Source organism: Sinohyriopsis cumingii, chromosome 4 (genome assembly GCF_028554795.1).
Source record: "Sinohyriopsis cumingii isolate HCF-2022 chromosome 4, ASM2855479v2, whole genome shotgun sequence".
Lineage (NCBI taxonomy): Eukaryota > Metazoa > Mollusca > Bivalvia > Unionida > Unionidae > Sinohyriopsis > Sinohyriopsis cumingii.
Window position 1 is genome coordinate 135309129 of NC_142964.1, and position 23305 is coordinate 135332433.

Genomic DNA, 23305 nt, shown 5'->3' on the forward strand with positions numbered 1-23305 from the left:
AGAGATAAACATAACCTAGTTGAGGAGTACATAACCAAAAACCAAACATAACCTAGTTGAGGAGTACACACCAAAAACTAAAACATAACCTGGTTGAGGAGTATGTAACCAAAATCTTTGGCACTGGATAAAAATGCAATTTATGGTAACTTGGCTGATATACTCCAGAAGGTCAAGATGCATATGGAACTGGTATTGATGCCTGCCGCCAAGCACACAATGCCAAATTTCTTGAGAAGCTTGGGGTTTTGCCACCACCCAAGGCAACTGTTAGCAATGTTGCCAAGGTTTCATAGTAGCCCTTTGACCTTATTTGTGGTGGCAGCAAAAGCAAGATCTTGCAATGTACTGTGCTGAACCACACTTTGATTTCCATCACTTGCTAGGTGGCTATATTAGATCTATTTTATTTCAAAATATTTGCCACGAATATGTGGCTGAACAGGCTTTTTTCACCATAACCAACCCAACACCGATACCAAAGAGGAGTAGTACCCCAGCAAGCTCTTTCTGGCATAGGTGGTAGCTTAGTACATTCATGAAAAATATGAAGTAACTCGTAAATGAAGCTATTAAAATAAAAACACTCCCAGAAAGATGGCATGTAGAAGGTTGGCCTGGCATGCCAATCCTATCAGCCTGGGTGTAAACCACACATTGTCAGTAGCATGGCACTGCTCCCCTTCCAGTTCTCCTGGCACACATAGGTACCATACCATGGTATTTGAGAGAGGTGGTGCTTTTTCACGCCAACTGGTCATGTTATAGCTGCTGCAGATGTCAATGACCATACACATATACATTCCTATTATCATCAATAGATTCTTCCCTGTTATCAGCAACAGGCAGCCATTGATTCCACTCAGTGATACACTTTGCAGTCTTGTTCTGGGAAAGCAAAATTTCTTAGGCATATTGATGCCCAAACAGCCACTTGGCAGGCAGCATATGGTTGAACCTCTCCACAATGCCCTGTACTCAGTGAGCACTAGTCTGGCCCTCAGCCTCACATGCATGCTAAGCTTTGCCAAGAGCTGTGACACTGCACCTATACTCTCCCAGCAAGGATCAACTTGAAGTGGTTTGCACCACATTAGCAGCAACCAGTTGTTGATATATGCCAATGTGTCATCAACTTTGCAAGCATCCTTTGTTTTCAAGGGCTTGGCCTCATTGTAACAACTGATGACATCAACCACTATCAGTTCATACTAACAAAGCATATTGCCAAATTTTGATGTGCAGAAGAATCAAGAGGTCAGCCTGATCACTTTATTAGATCCTAAAACATTAACCCATGGTCTTACAATTATGTATGGTGCAGGCAGGTCAATTTGCCATGTGGCATGCTTCTTGAGCCTTTCCCCAGCAACATCTTGTGATACTTTGTTGGCTTCTGCCAGCTTTCTGCTGCCAAACCATTCCAGGTTGTAGCATACTGTCATGAATTTGGTATGGACCACTTTATAAATATCACACAGTCCATAATGTCAAGTCCCATGACAATAGATTCCATAATTTTCCACATGATGTATGCTAGAAAGAAAGGCACAATCATCAAGTAGAAAGAAACACACAAAGCAGGGATTCCAGATCATGGCCCTCAGTGTTGATCAGAATTCCACACCTTTTGCCACAGGTCCATGGTCTGTAGTACACCTTGTGATATTAGGATAAAACTAAAGTGATACTTAAATGAGGATTCAAGCGGTTTGCAGGTAACATGCTCTTACCACAGCCATGGAAGCTGACAATCAAAACTGAGTGTGGCTATCAAAGAGTGAAAAACATGCTCTTACCACATCCATGGAAGCTGACAATCATAGTTGAATGTGGCTATCAAAGAGTGAATGCCAGCTTCTTCAAGGGTGTTTGGGGGCAAGGCTTGCCTTGGAGTCACCAGATGGCTAATAGTAATTAGCCATTTTGTATGATGAGTTGTGTATCCATAATGATGTTTAGGTACATTACATTCAATGTGCCTACCACCTGGACTGTTTCTTTTGATTTGCAGTGTCATGCCATCACTCATGTTTTTCATGCACCTTCCTGACCATGTAAGCATGTGGTCTTCTCTTCACCTAATATCAACCATAATGGTGAACTGCTTTTGGTGGCAGGCACCAACATCAACTGATGACAGCTCATGATGTCATTGATAGCATCCCTCAACATTTCTTTTAGGGTCTCTTCATACTTCTGGAATCGCACCTGCCCATGGACATACATTTGGTTTGGGACACCCTTAAAAATGACTGACACCTTTCGATAAGGGGTTGTAGAAATATTTCATATTGCATGAAAAATCAGCACTGTGTATCATGTCCTCAAAGAGCATAACTATCACCTCCATACTCTTCCCTAGTATGTTTAAATAATTGTTCCATGTTTGCCTCTCCTGTTTAATATCACCCTGCGGTGGCACAGGACTCGGGCATACAAGATTTTTCCAGTCAAGAATACACCCAACTGTATTTATCTGATTGATGTGGACATATGGCTGTGTGATGTTGATGAATGCTGGTGGACTGGGTGTTGTAGCTGGTCAGTAAGGCTGTGTGATGTTGATGAATGCTGGTGGACTGGGTGTTGTAGCTGGTCGGTCTGTCTGTGGGATGTTGATGAATGCTGGTGGACTGGGTGTTGTAGCTGGTCGGTCTGTCTGTGGGATGTTGATGAATGCTGGTAGACTGGGTGTTGTAGCTGGTTGGTAAGGCTGTGGGATGTTGATGAATGCTGGTGGGCTGGGTGTTGTAGCTGCTTGGTATGGCTGTGGGATGCTGATGAATGCTGGTGGACTGGGTGTTGTAGCTGGTCAGTATGGCACTGACATTAAACCCTAAGCAATATCTGACTGTATATACAAAGATGCAGGCAAACAGAGAAAGTGTCAGGGTGGGAAGGGAGCAGGATGCACCCCTTTCTCTATTAAACTTTCATATCACTCTTCTCATAGAACAATTACAATGTCACATACACAAAACTCCAAAACCCACAAGATATTTGCCTAAAAGAGATCTGCAATGCTGAAACTTCATTTTGGGTAGAAGATGAATGGTGGCACCCCTCTACAAAAAGTCCAAATTATAATAATAATAATAACGCTTTATTTACAGAGGGTGACTCATCAGTCATGGACTATTCTCCCTTGAGGCCCTCTTAAGGAGAGTATAACAATGCACATTATATGAAGACACCAATAATTACTGTTTATTTTAGCATATTTAGTATTTAAATAATAAATTCCATTATCTATTAGAAACAATTACATGCTCATGATATCTCTTCTTAAATACTCTAATATTTTCATCAGATTTACATGTAGTGGAAGCTTGTTCCACAGAATTGTACCAGAGTATTGGAAGCTCTTTTTAAACTGATCTGTTCTTGGTTTGGGTGGTAGAAGGTTTCCATGTGATATTGGTCTCAACTGGTATTGTGTTAAAAAAAAGGCATGAATAAGTCCTGAAGATACTTTGGTGCAGTTCAATGTAGACATTATATAAAAGAACTGCCTTCTGAAAATCTATCCTGTCATATATTGTGAACCATTTGTGTTCTGTAAATAATGCTTTTGAGGGATGATCAATAGATGCATCTAAACTTCTGCATGCTGCTCGTTTCTGAAGTTCATAAATCCTGTCAAGCTTAGATTTAGCACAGATTCCCCATACATCTCAACAACAATCCATTGTTGAAAGAATATATGACAGGTAGTACAGATTTAGAGTTTCCTTAGGTAAATATTTCTTGATTCTGCTGAGTAGGGCAATTTTCAATGACCATGTTAAAGAAGCTTATCTATATGGTCATTCTATAATAAATAATTATCTACAGTCACACCCACAAGCTTTATATGTTTGACATTTACTAATGGATGATTATTTATTGCAAGAGATAGTTCTGGGTTCCCTGACTTGTATAGCTTTTGTGATGTCTGCCAAATCATATATTTTGTTTTACCTTCATTAATTACCATCCTATTTTATTGTGCCCAGTTTTGGACTCTAATAAGGTCTGAATTTAATCTCATTTGGATAACTTCAGTATCAGAACTAGATGTATACAAGGTTGCATTATCTGCAAACAAATCTGTATTTGTGGATTCATTATTTAATGGTAGATCATTGATAAAGATAAGGAAGAGGAGAGGGCCCAAAACTGAGCCTTGAGGGACCCCTGAATGAATTGTGCGAATTTGAGAGCTAATACTGCCAATGCTTCCTTGCTGAGACCTTTGGTTTAGGTATGATCTAAACCAGTTTAAAGAAGGATTGTCGAACCTGTAACAGTCCAACTTTTGCAGCAGAATTTCAACAAGATCAAAGGCTTTCTTGAAGTCAAAGGAAACAATCCCAGTCATATGTCCATTATCCATTTCCTTCAGCCAAAGATCAATTAATTTCATAAGTTCTGCTTGGCACATGTGGTACTTTCTAAATCCTGATTGCACTTTATGAAATAGAGAGTATCTTTAAAAAATTTAGACCTGAATGGCTACCTGCTTTTAAAATAATTTTGATAATACATGTAGAATTGATATTGGTCTGTAATTCCCTGGATCCTCCTTTTCTCCTTCCTTAAAGACACGTGTAGTCTTTTCACATTTCAGCGTTTCTGGAAAATTACCACTCATTACACTTAAGTTTTTGATATGCATTAGTGACTTTGTTATTACTGGTGCAGCAATTTTAAGAATTTGTGGACCAATCCAATCCAGTACAGAGGATTTATTAATATTCACCTTAATTAGCATATCAAAAACATCAGCTTCACTAACATCAGCTACTGAAAACTAATTATCATCAGGAATTTTAGCTCTTATAAAAATTAGAAGAGCATCAAGTTCAACTGTGCTTTTAGTCTGGTTCTGAATACTGTTAGTGGAGATGCTTATGAAGAAATTGTTGAACATTTCCACATTGTCTTGTACAGATGTTGCTGTATCATCATTTTGCTATAGTCTAGGGGGAAGACAACTGTTCCTGGGTGGGTTCAGCTCTTTTAGATGCTTCCACAATGTCTTGGTACTCTTACTTTCATCAACAGCCTGTTTATAGTAGTTCTCTTTTGCCTTATCTATCAGGTGCTTAGTTTTATTCCTCCACTTTCTATAGCTTTTCATGTCTTTTTTCTTATGCATAGTAAATGTTGTGGATGGTCTTGACACCACAATGATGGCTATATATCTGGACACTGGCTTAGTGGTGATTGCAATAATGGCAATAGCCACTGCAGCCCCCATTACAGTAACCCTTGGAATCACTAGTTTAAGGTGCAGTCTGATTTCTCTTGCTGGAAATTGTATCACCCAATGATTCTCCATGAAAATCAAAAGCCTGATGAAGTCTACATCTTTGCTCAAACAAAGCTCTGCACAAAACTGGACCATATATCGAAGACACTACACAACAATGCCAGCTCTTAGGAAGAGTTTAAGCTCACCATCAATAAGGTCAATAAAAACACCATGGGAAATGAAATATGGGTTGTGTCGCACAAGGCACACACTTTGGCTGTGATAAAAAAAGTGGCAATGGTGCATTAATTGCCCTTACAAGAGCCATAGCTTGCAATGAGATCATGAAAAATCTCACTGGAAATATAAGCTATGTTTTGGTTATGACTCCTGCTTACCAACACCATATGATACTCTCTTTCAATAATTGAAAAAATGCAATGTCAAAGTGGCCTAGTTTTGCATTTTCTGCCAGCTCTCACTCAATTAGTTTCACTGCCAATGTACCATACCCATGATGTTGGTTGGATATTTGTGGGTTGATGTGTAATGGGTATTTGTGGTTTGATGTGCTGGCATGTGTTATGGGTGTTTTTGGATTGTTGGCAACACTCGCAGTTCTGTGTTGTATAAACATGGAATAAAACATTCTGCATTGGAAGTAACATGTCAGGACTAACTAACCAATCTCTGAATTATTTTAGAAAATATGGCCATTCTAACAAGTGACAGAAAATCCCAACTGTGACAGTTAATGTTGACACAGAAGGGAAGCCAATTATTACAAAAAGACCATTTATTCTTTTACTCATCAATTAGACCCACGTTTATCACAAACACTTTTACCACTGTTCCCATACTTTATACACTCTAGAAACTTGGATGGGTTGATTGTGGAGGGGTGGGGTGGTCTTATAACAGTAGTTTAAAGGCTCCTAAACATTTCTACTGTACCCATGAGGGATGGGTTGAGCCGAAACTTTATTTCCCATCTACTCAAAGTACTTCACTCCAACTGCAAGGGCACTAAATAACCTATCTGCCTTTGCTGATTTGTCAAAAAATACCAAACCATATACATCTTAGTTAAGGAAAATCTTGTAAATGTCTAGAGCTCCAGTCATAATACATGACTGAAAATTAGTTTGAACTGAAAATCAATGTCTCATGATCCATACCAATACCGGCAAATGGTTTGATTGAAAATGAAATTATCTTCTAAATAGTACAAAAGAACTGAAAATCAATGTCTCATGATCCATACCAATACCGGCAAATGGTTTGATTGAAAATGAAATTATCTTCTAAATAGTACAAAAGAACTGAAAATCAATGTCTCATGCTCCATACCAATACCGGCAAATGGTTTGAATGAAAATGAAATTATCTTCTAATTAGCACAAAAGAACTGAAAATCAAGGTCTCATGTTCCATACCAATACCGGCAAATGGTTTGAATGAAAATGAAATTATCTTCTAATTAGTACAAAACCTCACAGATTAACATGTTTGAAGCATATTAAGCATACATTCAGATTTGTCTTTCATAAACAATGTAATTATGGCTGCACTTTATCATAAAAACCTACCATACATGGTCTTAGGAATGATTTTTTTCTTTAGTTGCATAATAACGTCAGAAAATTTACCAATGCAGTCCTCATTTTCTGAAAGCTGGAATCCTGGATCACAGTGGCATTTGTATGTTCCAATCCTGTTCTCACAGGTTCCATTACGGCACAAGTGTGGTTGTAATTCACATTCATTGACATCTGAAATACAGAATTGCCTTAATGAAATCAGTTCAAATCATGAAATTTTAAAAATTGAACAAATTCCTCAGATGCTACTGTGGCCTGTAATTTACAAAAGCTGACTATTCACAAATGGAATCATGTGCTAACTAAAAAAAAATAAAAGAATTTACTACAGCTCATCCTTCTACCTAAAATACAAGTATACCATGCTTCGTCCTTCTACCTCAAACATAAGTGTACCATGGTTCATTCCTCTACTTCAAGCATAAGTGTAGCATGGTTCATCCCTCTACAACAAACAAAAGTGTACCAGGGTTTATCCCTGTAACTTAAAATTAAGTGGACCCATGATATATCCCTGTACCTCAAGCTTACTGTAGTTTGGTGTGTATACAATATACTATGTATTACACACATCCAAATTTACAACATAGCACAAGGTTAATTATATAAATTCTAAGTATAATGCAAGTGTGATATGCATTTCAAAATCTTGATAATTTCACTCTGTCTCCTTTGGGAAACAACAATTGGCCATTTGAGATAGTACAATGATGATCATTTGTTAAATGAGATCTGATTGGTTTACAATAAAACAATGTTTTAACATTTCTGTCTTCTTTTCTGTCAATGCTTAATACTTGTGTGTGGATATGATGTTTGGCTTGTCTTTTGCAGTGTAGGAGTTTCTTCCATGACCCATACAGATATTTTGTCTGACTACATTCGTTTAGATTCAAGACTGAACACAAGATGCACTGTGACAGTTTATGTCCTGTATTTATACATATTTTGACTTGCATGACACCTCTGAAATATATCTGTGTCTAAGAGAAAATTTACCCAGACAATGAATCATAATTATGTTGGGCACATCAGAGCTTTGGGTGACAAAGTGAAAATCTACCCAGACAATGAATCATAATTATGTTGTGCACATCAGAGCTTTAGGTGGCAAAGTGAAAATTTACCCAATGAATCATAATTATGTTGGTTACATCAGAGCTTTTGGTGACAAAGTGAAAAATGACCCAGACAACGAATCATAATTATGTTCGGCACATCAGAGCTTTGGGTGACAAAGTGAAAAATGACCCAAGAAATGAATCATAATTATGTTGGGCACATCAAAGCTTTAGGTGGCAAAATGGAGTCACATAGCACTAACTGGTGACAAAAAAAAGCATAAAACAAGTCAATGAATTTGAACAAAAAACTAAGTATGTTTTCAAAGAAATGCAAATCAGTTCCAAATTTGATTCAAGAACTTATTCTTAAGTTTCAGGATATGTATCAATGTCACCATATTGCAGTGTTGTGCAGAGCTTGAAAGTATATATACATAACTGAGATGAACAAGTTACTAGATTCTTGCATTTATTTTTGATTGAGCTACAGAACAAAAACAACATAATGTTATGAAATTAAATTAATTTATTAACATAAGTAATAAAATACAAGAATATTATTACTTAGGTAAGGCTAGGAATAAAGTAGTTATAAAGCAACAAATTTAATGTTTTGCAAGGACATGATGTGTGGGCAGCTTATGCACCATGATCTCCTCATCAGACAGACCTAGACATTTTTGCTCACACTAATGAAAATTGGAAAAAGAAGCATTTAAGAGACACATTAATATGGTAAATATGATTCATTCCTGTACCACTCAAATCAAGTGCAATATTCCCATATTCCTATATAAGTTCCCATATTTACTCACTTATAAGTTGATGCCAAGTACAATATACACAGAGACAGATCTGCCATCACATAATGCACTGGCAGATCTGGGTCTATGTAGTTTGTTGGAGTAATCAGTAGAACAAAAAGCATATACCCTGATCTGCAGGTGCATTATGCTATGGCAGCTCAGGATCTTTGTTGTTCACCTTATGAGCAAGTACATATGGTAAACATTGTAACAAGGTAACATTATAACAAAGCAAATAGTATATTCACAGTAACTTATAGTCAAACATTCTGATAGAGAAAATATATCAAAGAACATAATAAACAATCTTTGCTGTATATCGCTTGCTTACTTATAAGCATGACATTATCTATAATGTTACTTATCTTTCAACAGTACTAGGTAGTAAGTTGTACATCCTGTCTTAAACATATTATTAGTGTTATTCCTAACACAAATATCAATTATCATTCCGTAGAAATTTTCTTTAGAAAGGGCCATGTTTCTATACACTATGCTTGAAACATGTTATTTCACTTTTACCAATGGAAAAAGTCTCAGCTTCTAAATGTCAAAAGAATCACAACCAACTTCTCCCCAGATGCTTATCTGGCCATGAATAACTGCCATCTGAAACTGATCTAGATGCCTGACTTGGCCAAGAATAACTGCTTTCCTCAGATCCAGATGCCTCATTTGGCCATGAATAACTGGCATTCTTCTCAACAGATGCCTGATTTGGCCAGGAATTACTGCCATCTTTCTCACCAGATGCCTGATTTGGCCATGAATAACTACCATCCACACACCCAGATGCCTGATTTTGCCATGAATAACTGGCATCCACAGATCCATATGCCTGATTTGGCCAGAAATAACTACCTTCTTTCTCCCCAGATGCTGATTTGGCCATGAATAACTGTCATCTAGATCCACATGCCTGATTTGGCCATGAGTAACTGCCTTCCTCAGATTTAAATGCCTGATTTGGCCATGAATAACTGCCAGTCTTAGAACTAGATGCCTGATTTGGTGAGGAATAACTGCCATCCTTCTCCCCAGAAGCTGATTTGGCCATGAATAACTGCCATCCACAGATTTAGATGCCTGATTCAGACATGAATATCTGCCATCCTTAGATCCTTGTGCCTGATTTGGCCAGAAATAACTACCACCCTTCTCCCCAGATGCTGATTTGGCCATGAATAACTACAATCCTCAGTTCAAGATGCCTGATTTGGCCAGAAATAACTACCACCCTTCTCCCCAGATGCTGATTTGGCCATGAATAACTACCATCCTCAGTTCAAGATGCCTGATTTGGCCATGAATAACTGCAATCCGCAGATCCAGATGCCTCATGTTGGCAATGAATAACTGCCATACTTCTCACCTGATGCCTGATTTGGCCAGGAATAACTGCCATCCTTCTCTCCAGAAGCTGATTTGGCCATGAATAACTGCCATCCACAGATTTAGATGCCTGATTCAGACATGAATATCTGCCATCCTTAGATCCTTATGCCTGATTTGGCCAGATATAAATACCACCCTTCTCCCCAGATGCTGATTTGGCCATGAATAACTACCATCCTCAGTTCAAGACGCATGATTTGGCCAGAAATAACTACCACCCTTCTCCCCAGATGCTGATTTGGCCATGAATAACTACCATTCTCAGTTCAAGATGCCTGATTTGGCCATGAATAACTACCATCCTTCTCCCCAGAAGCTGATTTGGCCATGAATAACTGCCATCCACAGATTTAGATGCCTGATTCAGACATGAATATCTGCCATCCTTAGATCCTTATGCCTGATTTGGCCAGAAATAACTACCACCCTTCTCCCCAGATGCTGATTTGGCCATGAATAACTACCATCCTCAGTTCAAGATGCCTGATTTGGCCAGAAATAACTACTACCCTTCTCCCCAGATGCTGATTTGGCCATGAATAACTACCATCCTCAGTTCAAGATGCCTGATTTGGCCATGAATAACTGCAATCCGCAGATCCAGATGCCTCATTTTGGCAATGAATAACTGCCATACTTCTCACCAGATGCCTCATTTGTCCAGAAAAAACTGCCATCCTTCTTCCCAGAAGCTGATTTGGCCAGGAACAACTGCCATCCACAGATTTAGATGCCTGATTCAGACATGAATATCTACCATCCTTAGATCCTTATGCCTGATTTGGCCAGAAATAACTACCACCCTTCTCCCCAGATGCTGATTTGGCCATGAATAACTACCATCCTCAGTTCAAGATGCCTGATTTGGCCATGAATAACTGCAATCCGCAGATCCAGATGCCTCATTTTGGCAATGAATAACTGCCATACTTCTCACCAGATGCCTCATTTGTCCAGAAAAAACTGCCATCCTTCTCCCCAGAAGCTGATTTGGCCAGGAACAACTGCCATCCACAGATTTAGATGCCTGATTCAGACATGAATATCTGCCATCCTTAGATCCTTATGCCTGATTTGGCCAGAAATAACTACCACCCTTCTCCCCAGATGCTGATTTGGCCATGAATAACTACCATCCTCAGTTCAAGATGCCTGATTTGGCCATGAATAACTGCAATCCGCAGATCCAGATGCCTCATGTTGGCAATGAATAACTGCCATACTTCTCACCAGATGCCTGATTTGGCCATAAATAACTGCCTTCCTCAGATCCAGATGCCTGATTTTGGCGACAAATAACTGCCTTCTTCAGATTCATATGCCTGAATTTGTCATGAATAACTGCCATCCTCAGATCCTGATGCCTAATTTTTGTCATGAATAACTGCCATCAATGGATTCAGATGCCTAATTTGGCCATGAATAACTGCCATCCTCAGATCCAGATGCCTGATTTTGGCCATGAATAACTGCCATCTTCAGATTCATATGCCTGAATTGGCCATGAATAACTGCCATCCTCAGATTCAGATGCTGATCTGAGTAATGAATAACTGCCTTCTTCAGACCTAGATGCCTGATTTGGCCATGAATAACTGCCATCTTCAGATTTATATGCCTGATTTTGGCCATGAATAACTGCCTTCTTCAGATTCATATGCCTGATTTGCCCATGAATAACTGACATCCACAGATTCAGAAGCCTGATTTGGTCATGAGTAACTGCCATCTTCAGATTCATATGCCTGAATTGGCCATGAATAACTGCCATCCTCAGATTCAGATGCTGATCTGAGTAATGAATAACTGCCTTCTTCAGATTTATATGCCTGATTTTGGCCATGAATAACTGCCATCTTCAGATTTATATGCCTGATTTTGGCCATGAATAACTGCTTTCTTCAGATTCATATGCCTGATTTGCCCATGAGTAACTGCCATCTTCAGATTCATATTACTGAATTGGTCATGAAGAACTGCCATCCTCAGATTCATATGCCTGATTTTGGCCATGAATAACTGCCATCCACAGATTCAGATGCCTAATTTGGCCACGAATAGCTGCCATCCTCTGATCCAGATGCTGATTTGAGCAACGAATAACTGCCTTCTTCAGATCTAGATGCCTGATTTGGCCATGAATAACTGCCTTCCTCAGATACAGATGCCAGATTTGGCCATGAATAACTGCCTTCCTCAGATCCAGATGCCAGATTTGGCCATGAATAACTGCCTTCCTCAGATCCAGATGCCTGATTTGGCATTACTGTCCTCGGAAGGAGTTGGGAAAAAACTTGCTAGAAATTGCTCTTTGTGATGTCTTCCAAAACAAAGTTGACTTCATATTCTTCTACATTTTTTAATCTTGCAGACTAGGCTGATGTCTAACCATTAATGTATGATGGAGCTAGGTTTACAAATCAAATTGTTAGATTATTGAAACCTCTAAGATTCCTACCAATAAACCCTACATTATTGTAAATCACATTTCTGATAAGAGTTGATTCTCCTTGACAAAGTGGACAAGATGAAGTTTCATAGTGACCTGAATGCAGAAAACCCTATATATATATATATATATATATATATATATATATATATATATATATATATATATATATATATATGAGCTGCATTACAGACAAGATCAAGGGAAATATGTATAATCTAACTATTACTGAATTACTGATTTATGGTGTGACAAGTGGTATAATTTGTGCCAAGGCTATGAATGCAGAATCTTACATTCTGAAACCCATGAAGCAGCACTGGATGTATGAGAGTTCAATGAGAAATTAAATGCTAATCTGCTGCCATACAATATAACCTTACCTAGGCATGCATCACGGGTTGAAGAAAGACGGAAGCCATTTCTACAGATACAGCGGAAAGCTCCATTCAGGTTCTCACAGTCTCCGTTGCTACATATCCCAGATATTTCATTGCATTCATCAATATCTGTAACAGACTGAAGCAAACTGAAGAAACGATTCAAGGGATCAGCTAGAAACTCTCACTCAATGGATGGTCTTTTTATGCAATTTAACATTATACTGATATACATGTATATGTGACCTACTGTGTTTGACCATCAACACATTCATGTAGTTGTGATGTACAAAGGCTAATTAAGGGCTGTGGCATGATGAGCATAGAACTAAAACTAACAGACCCATACAGGTGTGACAAATATGTAATGTTTAAAATCAGCTGATGTTATATGTGTGGCAAGTATATATTGCTTAAAACTAACTGACCAGTACAGGTGTAACAAGTATATAATGTTTAAAATTAACTGATGTTATAGGTGTGATGAATATGTACTATTTAAATTTAACTGATATTACAGTTATGTTGAGAATATATTATTTTGGACATCCTGGAACATGTAAAGTCAGAACCCATTTAACTTTCACAAATACCTGCCCTCCCATCCAAAAAACTTTAGACCTCAGAGTGGAGAATATAAATAAAAATAGCATGAAAATCCTTGGTCATCTTCAAGTAAAGTCTTTTCCCCACTATCTGTTGAGTAACAGTAATTTTTAAGTTGTTAAAAAACAAACAAATCCACAAATTTATGGTAAAAAGCTGTTCAATTTTTAGATGAGACACCTGTGTATTGCATATTACCTTCACACCGGCGTCCATCCTGTGATAGCCTGTAGCCAGTTACACACTCACATCTGAAACTGCCCTCAGTGTTAATACAGATGGCATTACCCTGGCAGGGGGATCTCCTTCTCTGACACTCATCTTCATCTAAAATTTGAGATGTATAGCACATAATATTAAGGTCATTCATATTCGTCAACACAGTACGTCACAATCTAATAATTATAGGTTATTGCATTTATATGGAAAAATATGAACAAGTTTTTCTGAGTCATACTGCACAACATTAGGAGTTCATATTTACCAATACAATGCAGTAACCTTTTTATTATATACTCATTTTGCTTTTCTACCTAAGGCTGAATTATAAAAAGAACACGCTATAAGAAACAATTAGCTGAATTTCTGCTAGTTTCCAAAGTAAATACACAAACATAGTAAAACATATACGTAGTAACAGTATCCATGTGCACATTGCTTTGCCCAGAAACATTTCAACTTGGTAGTATAGTGCACATCAGTCAATCAATTAAAATAAGTAATCTCATTTTGGTCTATTTATAATTTAAATTTAGATTCAATTTATGAATGACTGTGCCCTGTAACAACTTTCCAACTTAGACTGGAATGGAAGGATTTTCTTTTTCTGTTGATCCAACTAAATTCTGCTTATCTAGTTGTGATGGACTGGAGTTATTAGCCGGGTCAATGCCGTACAATGTACATATGGCTGGATAGATTGACCTTAAAGCAAGTTGAACAGGTGTTACTGTTCTGTCTTTGACAGTCTGGTGTTGTAAGGTGGAAAAAATATGAAATTCTTGCAATTGAAATTTTCAGGAAGATGCAGGATTAAATATCTTTGTTGGGGAATTTGTTTCATTTTGAAGTTTAATAAATTCTACTTTGGAATGTTGGAAATGTAGTCTAGATGTCCATTCAGGTTCAGATCCACAGAGATGTTGCTTTTCATCCATGTATTCACAGATGCACACATAATAATTAAACAGAATCACCAAAGGCCAATAATTGGAAGAGGATCAACAGGATTATGACCCTTGGAGTGGCTGCCCTATTTCATATAGATGAAATATGGATGACAGGAAAGCTCAGCAGGTGTTCACTCAGTATGATTTATAAATTCCAGTCAGTGTTGATGAAATATGAATATATGCCAAGGAACTTATCTGAAAAGAACTTCCAGACAGTCAATTCAGTGTCTTGCGGAAAGAGTTTCACAAAAAGACATGGTTTTATGCTCAGAAGCAGACTTCTCTTGCCTAGCATTTACCCAAGGATTTAGAACAGAAAATCTAGCTTCATTCCTAAGTTTATGGTGGATAGATGTGAGGTGGATGAGTTTGATGATAACAATGTTATTAACATGGATCAAACAATGTACTTTGGTTTGGGGCCAGAGAAAAAAGTGGACAAAGCAGAAAGAAAACGTTTTCTGACTCACACAACTGGTTCATAGAAGGGACACATTACTGTCATTTTAACTGCTGCAAGTTCTGAAAATATATACATGGTTCCCATCCTTTACTAAATATCAATTTCCAGGTCTTTTCCAGATTTTTTCCAGAATGAAATTAATTTTTTCAAGGTTAACATATGACCATTAATGAACAGAATTAAAGAATATTTTAGATTATAAAACATGCATTTTCCAAATCTGAAGATGTTGCTCTTTCAAGACTCTCGAAAAAAAAAATGTCAGAAAAGATGATTATGTACAAAACCAAAAAATTAGTCACATGAAACAAATCAGACTATATTCCTATAAATTGGCATTTAAAGCCATTTCAGGCATCAATCATCCAAGATTTGTATAGCTTTCAATTTCATAATAATTATGTTATCATAGTTTTAAAATTATGCTTTGTCTCTCTAAAAAAAGTAAAAATTGTACCAGTTTTATGGCAGATAACAATAGTATGCAGTGTTCTGTATAGTGGTCGGATTTACCCCATCTTTATCATAAGAGGGTAATTCTGACCAAGAACACAAGCTTAAAGAAAATGTAGAATTATGGTTAGTTTGTATTGAACCTTGAAGAAAAAACCACAGGAATAAATAAGTAATTAAAAACAAAAAAATAAAAAATTCAAGGCATAAATCTAAATAAGAATAAAATGTTACTCCTCTCCACAATTATCTTTATAACAACAGCCACAATTATCTATATATATATACATTATAGCTTTCTATCTGCTATCTATCTGAAAAAAATAAATAAAAACAATTTAAAGCTTTTAAATCTGTCAAGATAAACAAAATCTTTGTATTTTATTGATGAAACTTGCATATGTACGGTCCATATATGGTGGTCGGAATTATACATATCAGAGGTTGGAATAAGCCACAACATGGTCAGATTTACCCCCTGCGTATATACAGTGTAGTCATAATAAAATCACTTATCAGTAAGAAGAACTCAAATTATATGCTTTTCGAATAATGAAACTTGTTGCAAGAAGCCCGATTTACTGCTTCTCATATCGTAGTTAGGAACACAGTAGTCTGCTTTAATAACGCAATAGTTGATCTCATATCAATGACCTCAGTGGTCGGAATATGAATACTTTACCCTGCTGCCACCGTAAGATAGTTTACCAGAGGACCTAGCAAATTCAAACTGTTATATTTACTTATACCGGCATGAAATTGATAGGAAAAAAAAAATTCTTCTCAAAAATGGCAATTATTATATTCATTAGGTCTTTAATCAGCTGACAGACTAAACAAAACTTTATTATATTTAGGTTTTTTTTCTTTTTCTTGTCTACGTTTTGTATTTGCCTTTGAAAAAGACTCATTAAGAGTCGAAAGTGCTCAGGCAAGTTAGATACTAGTTTTGCACTGTGTGTTGTCAGTTTATTGCATTTATATTAATCAATCCCTGACACACGTGATCCCTTGCTGGATCCAGAGCACTTGAAAGGATTGTTATTCGCCACATGATTTGTATTCTTTTATATATATATATATATACACACACACACACACACACACACACACACTTATACCAAACTCATCTCACTGATGATGTGAAGAAACTGCTGTGGCACGGAAATGTTGTACCATTGATAATACCTAGAGGCTGCATATCCAAGTTATGGCCTCTTAATGTGAGCATAAATAAACATGTCAAGTGCCGCATCCACCACAATTGGATGGAATACATTAGAAAGGCAACGACTGCATTAAATTCATCTGATGAAAGTGGCAATGGATGGACAACCAGCAAACAGACTGTATTGGATTGGATTGTAAACACTATGGATACAGTGAAGAAAAATTGCACAAAGATTATGAAATCTTTCAAGGTGTGTTTCATCAGTGTCAACTTGAATAGAAGTGAAAATGCATGGATCAGTTAAATGATATGAATTATGATGATGACAGTTGATACAGAATCTAAAGGTTGTCATCTGATACCTAAAAGAGGCTGTACCCAAACTCCTTAAAACGTGATACATAAATATATTTAAATATTTTACAGCATTAGTTCTTTGATACTGTCTTTTATTATGCATAGTTTAATATAAAGAAATTAATTATAAATCTATCTGTATAAAATACCTACATATTATTTAAGGATTTAAAATTATATTAGTTCCTAGAGGTTCATGGTCACATTATGTAATTACTGCCAACTGAATAAAGAGAACTGTTAAATCAGCAGCAAACACACTGAGACTGTTACTTGAAAACAACGCAGCAGATCTTAGATTGTTAAGTTCTAGAAAAAATTACAGTCAAGCAATATCCAAAATTTGCAAGGAATTTAAATATTTATTTCCCCCCAAAATCATGGTGTCTGTAAGCAAAATATCCAAAAACATGATGTAAATTGGGAAAATGTCCAAAAACATGATGTAAATTGGGAAAATGTCAACTGCATAGGTTTTCGCTGCAGAGAGGGCTGTCAATTCTCCTGCCCAATACAAAATTCTTTGAAACTTGACTCACCATTTAATTTCATTAAATCCTTATAATCCAAATCTGCTTCCTTTCTGTTAACAAATCAGCACATTTGATAAATAAAGCATTCCATTTTAAGTAACTAGTAGTTTTCTTGCAATGACCTCTTCTTACTGCACCAGAACACCTAACTCCATCTTCAAGGTTAAGGGTCATCAACTCTTATGCAGCATTATAGCATAGAGTGTCAGAAAGGTCAGGTGAACTGAGGAACTTTTGTCACTGTATAAATTTTTTTCCTCCAAAAATGTGTTAATCAGGCTGTGATTTATTTTGACATTAAGCTTGCATCTAGCACTTGCTATTTTTTCATTCATTGTCCTTGCATTCTATGCAATGCCCATATTGATCTTTCAAAACCAAAATCATGTCCAGTTTTAGTGCTATGACCATCAACAAGAGCTGGTGGAACATATTGTGTAAGCACAAATGCAATAATTTATTGATTTAGAGTGACTTATAAAGCCTGCCATTGTTTGGCTAAAGGGGTGGGTGTTTGGGTGCAAGAAGGATTGTGCAAATTACTTTGGTTGAATGACTCATCACTTATAGCAATCTGGGGTTGCAGATTTTGATTGATAATCGTTCACAACCTGTATAGAAATTTCTCATGGATTCCATATGGAATGCTTCAGGAATCCATATGGAAGAGATATGGACTAAAACACTTATGGAATCAGACAATTTATTCCATATCAGTTCCATAAGTACTTCACAGCAAGTGAAAATTCCATAAGGAATAAAGTTGCAACTTTAATCCATAAGCACTTTTTTCCATAAGGAAAGCAGGCTCATGTATTCTAGCATCATGGAAAAAAGTCTCTGAAGAATTAATAACCTAGACTATCTGATTCAAATAGAAATATTGGTGGGAGTTAGAGTACATGTATATGTCAGTGTAGCTGATGTGGAAGGATGAACATATACTCATATAAATTTGAAGAAACACATGCAAGTCAGTTTTCTTTAATTTATTTCCACAGATGTTTAAAACCAGACAAAGACATGATCAAAAAGGTAGAGAAAATATAAACATGGTCAGAAAATTAATAACTGGTAGTACAAGCATTGATGAATCTTTGGACTTAGAAAATTTGTTGTTGTATTTAGGTTATACTTAAACTGGATTTAACTGCCCTCAAATAAGTTTTCTTGTTTAACATTTTAAATCAGAATTTTGCTTTTCTCGGGACTTAAATCTGATTTTCCTCAATACAGATCCTTTTTTTAATATCATATCCGAAACTTTAAAACAAAATTAATAATAATGAGGACTTTGTATAGCACCTAATCTTTAGAAGCTCTAAGCACTTTACAACATTAGACAACATCTTTAAGATAAAAAACATATATAATGATATGATTACAAAAACAAACACCATGAAATTAAAAAACAAAAAACATGCTGAAAAATATTTCAGATAGGAAACATTATTAGGCTTTAAGTTTGTTCTTGCAGTCGAAATAAATGAATTTTGAGAGCCCTCTTGAATGTGATCACTGTGTCTTTGTGTCTAAGTTCAGTGGGCAATTCATTCCACGTTGCTGGGCCCTGGTATGCAAAAGAATGCTGTCCATATGACTTTGTTTTCATAGTGGGAATAATGAGTATACGAATGTCAGAAGAGGAGCATAAGTATCTTGCTGGTGTGTACACATAAGTGAGGTCGGACAGGTATGTTGGACTGGAGTCCATCAGTGAAATATAGCACAGAGAACCAATTTTGTGTTTAATTCTGGGTCGAATGGATAGCCAGTGTAGGGTACAGAGCAGAGGGGAGGTGTGCTCTGATCGTGGTACTCTAAGTATGATCTGAGCAGCTGTGTTTTGAAATTTTGAAGTTTCTGTAATAGATATTGAGATGAACCAGACAGAATTGAGTTACAATAGTCCAGTCTTGAAAGTACTAATGAACACACAAGTGTTTTAGTGGCATCAGCTGAAAGATATTTGTGAATGGAGCTAATGCATCTCAGCTCAAGATATGCAGCCTTGCATATGTTCATGACATGATGGTGCAATGTGAGAGTACTGTCCAGAGTAACACCTAGGTTTTGTACTAATTGTGTGAATTTAATGTTGGTGTTGCTGATATTTATTGTTTGAGGTAAAGGATGTGAATGAGAAAGTCTTTGTGTTGTGATCAGAATGGCCTCAGTTTTATCATCATTCATCTGCAGCTTGTTACATGTCATCCATGATTTCACATCAGAAATGCATCTCTCTACACCTTGGATGGTAGCATCAACTTCAGTTGGGTGGCTAGATTTGTATATTTGGGTGTCATCAGTGTACAATTGGTGAGACACTGGATGATGATCTATGACACTCGAGAGCGGCTGAGTGTACAGAATGAATAGAACAGGTCCAAGAACAGACCCCTGTGGAACACCACAACATAGATCAGTGGTTCCCAAACTTTTTAGAGCCAACGCCCCTTTGGCTCAAGAAACGGACCCCTAATGCCCCCATCTACATCTATTCCTATATTATATGAAGTAATGTTTCATTTTAATTTAATCACATAGGCCTATTAGTATAGTCACATATACAGCGAGCATAAAAAGCGTGTCAAACAGAAAAAATAAATGATCAAAAGGGTGAGCATAGAAGCTGTATGACTGTGAAAGCAAAGATGAAATGAGGTATTCCACCACCAGGTTCACGTTTTTCTCTTTTTGCCCCTACCGCCCCTTTGCCTCGTAATGCCCCCCTGTCGCCCTCTTGCCTCGTACCGCCCCTTTATATAATCCCAACACCCCCAGGGGGGCGTTACCGCCCACTTTGGGAATCACTGACATAGATCAACTGGGCTGAAGTGTATTCCATTTGCAGACACAATGTGTCCTGTTGACCAAGTAGGACGAACCACAGTAAAGCTGTATCATGAATGCCAAATACATGCTGGAGACGGTGAAGTAATATATGATGGTCTATTGTGTCAAATGCTGCAGACAAATCAAGGAGTGTGAGGACTGTAATCTTTCTGCTATCCAAAGCAGATAGAATGTCATTAACTAATTTTAGAAGAGTAGTTTCAGTACTGTGGCAAGGGTGATATGCTGATTGTACATTGCTAAAAAGACTGTTTGAATTCAGATGAGATACAAGCTGGAATAGAACAACCTTCTCTAATATTTTTTATATGAAAGGGAGATTAGAATCTGGGTGGTAGTTCTTTAAATCGTTATGGTCTAGTGTTGGTTTCTTCAGCAGAGGCTTTACAATGGCAGTTTTGAAAAATGATGGGAATTCCCCTGATGAGAGAATGGTATTAATAACATTTGTTAGTTAAGGCAATAATGCTCTATCAGGTCCCATTCCAAAACGAGCTTTCTAATAAGTATTTGTTATGTTTTTATTTAAAAGATGGTTGCTGTAAAGAGCTTTCTGATTGATCAAAGTTTTGTACTGCCCAATGAATCGATGTGTAATGGAAACTGATGGGAATGAGCATGCTTGCTAAACATGGCGAGTGGAATTTTCGAGTGGGATATGATATTGAATAACCATTTGAAAAATGTGTGGCAATGAGAACAGCTTGAATGAAAAGTCGATGGGAACGTAATTGTATGCAAACTGAACACCAGGAATAGCCTTTTGATTTTTGTGTCATAAAGAGCTAAGGAATTGAACCAGGATGATTTCGAAGTTATATAAGTCAAAACTGATTAACTTCCATAATGAATTTAAAGAGGGACAACGTATAGATCACTGGTGGGAATTGTTGCTGAATACCCATGTCTATCAAAGATAGTCATATGATTGTGGAATTTTCTTGACCTAGAATCATCTTTCAATATCGTGAGGCATTATTGTGTATATTATCAAAATATTCTAGGTGTGTTAGAATTCAGTGTAAAATAAGAGTACTTATATCTCGATAAATGTTAGTCATGGTGGCTTATGGAACAAGGACTAGTTCAAGAGACCACAACATCATCATAGTTTGTACATTAATAAAAAAAATCAAGTCTGCAGTACACATGACATAAAGCAGGTTCCTAGCATTTCTCCTTTCATAATCAATGTCTCAAATGGATGCATTTCTGTAATTTTGCATTATTTTCAGTTGAATTTTTCAATGCAGATTAATATTTTATATTTTATATATGTCTACGTATTCAAAGATGCCTGTGCTTATGTTCCAGGTAACTTTTTTGTGAAACCACAAATATTTCAGTGAAATTTTAGTGAGAACTCACAATTTCAATGAAATGAACAGTGAAATGAAAAAGACTTAAGTGATGCCATCATGGATTAGGTTTTGTATGCAAGAAAGAAAAAGAGGACAAGAAAAACCTAAATCTTATTGGATAATGTGATTATGTCCCTCAAAATAATCCATTTTACAAATTACTGTGAATATTTATCATTGACTCCCAATAATGTCTAAGAATCATTAGGCAGTTTAATAGAAATCTGAAGCAGACTTTTTTATGGTTTAGGCAGAAAGTGCTTAAAACCTGTCTGAAATCTGCATTAAGTACACCTGGAAAATTTTGTACGGGATGGACCAAATTCAGTATGAACTATTTACAAATTCCATATGGTATATTTCCCAATTCCATATGGACTATTCACAAATTCCATTGCAGAAAACTCAGTTGATTCATAACAACTGAGTTATTGTTCATTGTCTCATTGTGAACTAGAGTAAGAAGCCAATTCATAAATGAAAACAGATCATATCATCATAACAAATAAATCTTGATTTTACAAAAACAATGAAAACAATATGGCAACTAGTTGCAGCCTTATTTTTATGTCTGTCCAAGGTGACACAAATAGAAAACACCTGGAATTTCACTAATGCCAACCCTGTTAGATCATGGAGATAACCAGATAACATGAAGTTTGTAACTATCTTCCAGGCCCAGTGACAGACACACTGAAAAATAAAAGTACACATAAGACATAGGTTGTAACTGACTTTAAACAAATTGATCTTCCTGTTTCCTGCTGAGAGTTTCCCTTCTCCAAGCCACATATAGTCAGATGAACAGATTGACAGGCATATCTACCAGCATATAGTATGATGTGTGTTATCAATTAACTTCACACCTTTTGCAGACTGGATCAGGAAACCAGGAAAACATTTACACCTATGTCCATCACCCATGTGCAAAGGTAGATGACAAAACTGACAGACATATAATACATATAGTGACAAATCATATTACCTTCACACTTCTTGCTGACAGGGTTGTAAATGTAACCAGGGAAGCATTCACACCTGTACCCATCTTCCAGGTCCACACATCGGCCTTTCTCACACAAGAACTGGAACAGCTCACACTCATTGGTAGGCTCTGTAATTCATAAATGTGTCACTTTATGCCATATGTACCATATATCCTGTGAAAACAATATTATTGGGACACCATAACAATGTTACCATCTAACATACATGGGACAATTTTCATCCCTTTATAACATAGCCTTGTGTTAAATTGGTTCCAACAATCATCTATCTCACCATTTAACAAGCTAATGTATGTTGAGAAAAGACTGCAAGATATTTCTACAAATTGTTGCCTTGTATATCATGCTTGGAGGTTTTTTTGTTATTGAGGTATAGGTGTCATCAGCAGTTC

General features: G+C 36.8%; 1 protein-coding gene across 1 annotated transcript in view; it reads right to left on the bottom strand.

The window, feature by feature from the left end:
- Positions 1–23305, bottom strand: part of LOC149802135 (fibrillin-1-like) — a 329248-nt gene that overhangs the window by 88321 nt on the left and 217622 nt on the right. Inside the window, exons 42-45 of the mRNA XM_089956539.1 lie at positions 22892–23020; positions 13739–13867; positions 12938–13063; positions 6889–7011 (exon numbers count right to left, since the gene is read on the bottom strand). Of these exons, the coding sequence (XP_089812665.1) occupies positions 6889–7011; positions 12938–13063; positions 13739–13867; positions 22892–23020 (507 nt within the window). The remainder of the gene's footprint in view (positions 1–6888; positions 7012–12937; positions 13064–13738; positions 13868–22891; positions 23021–23305) is intronic.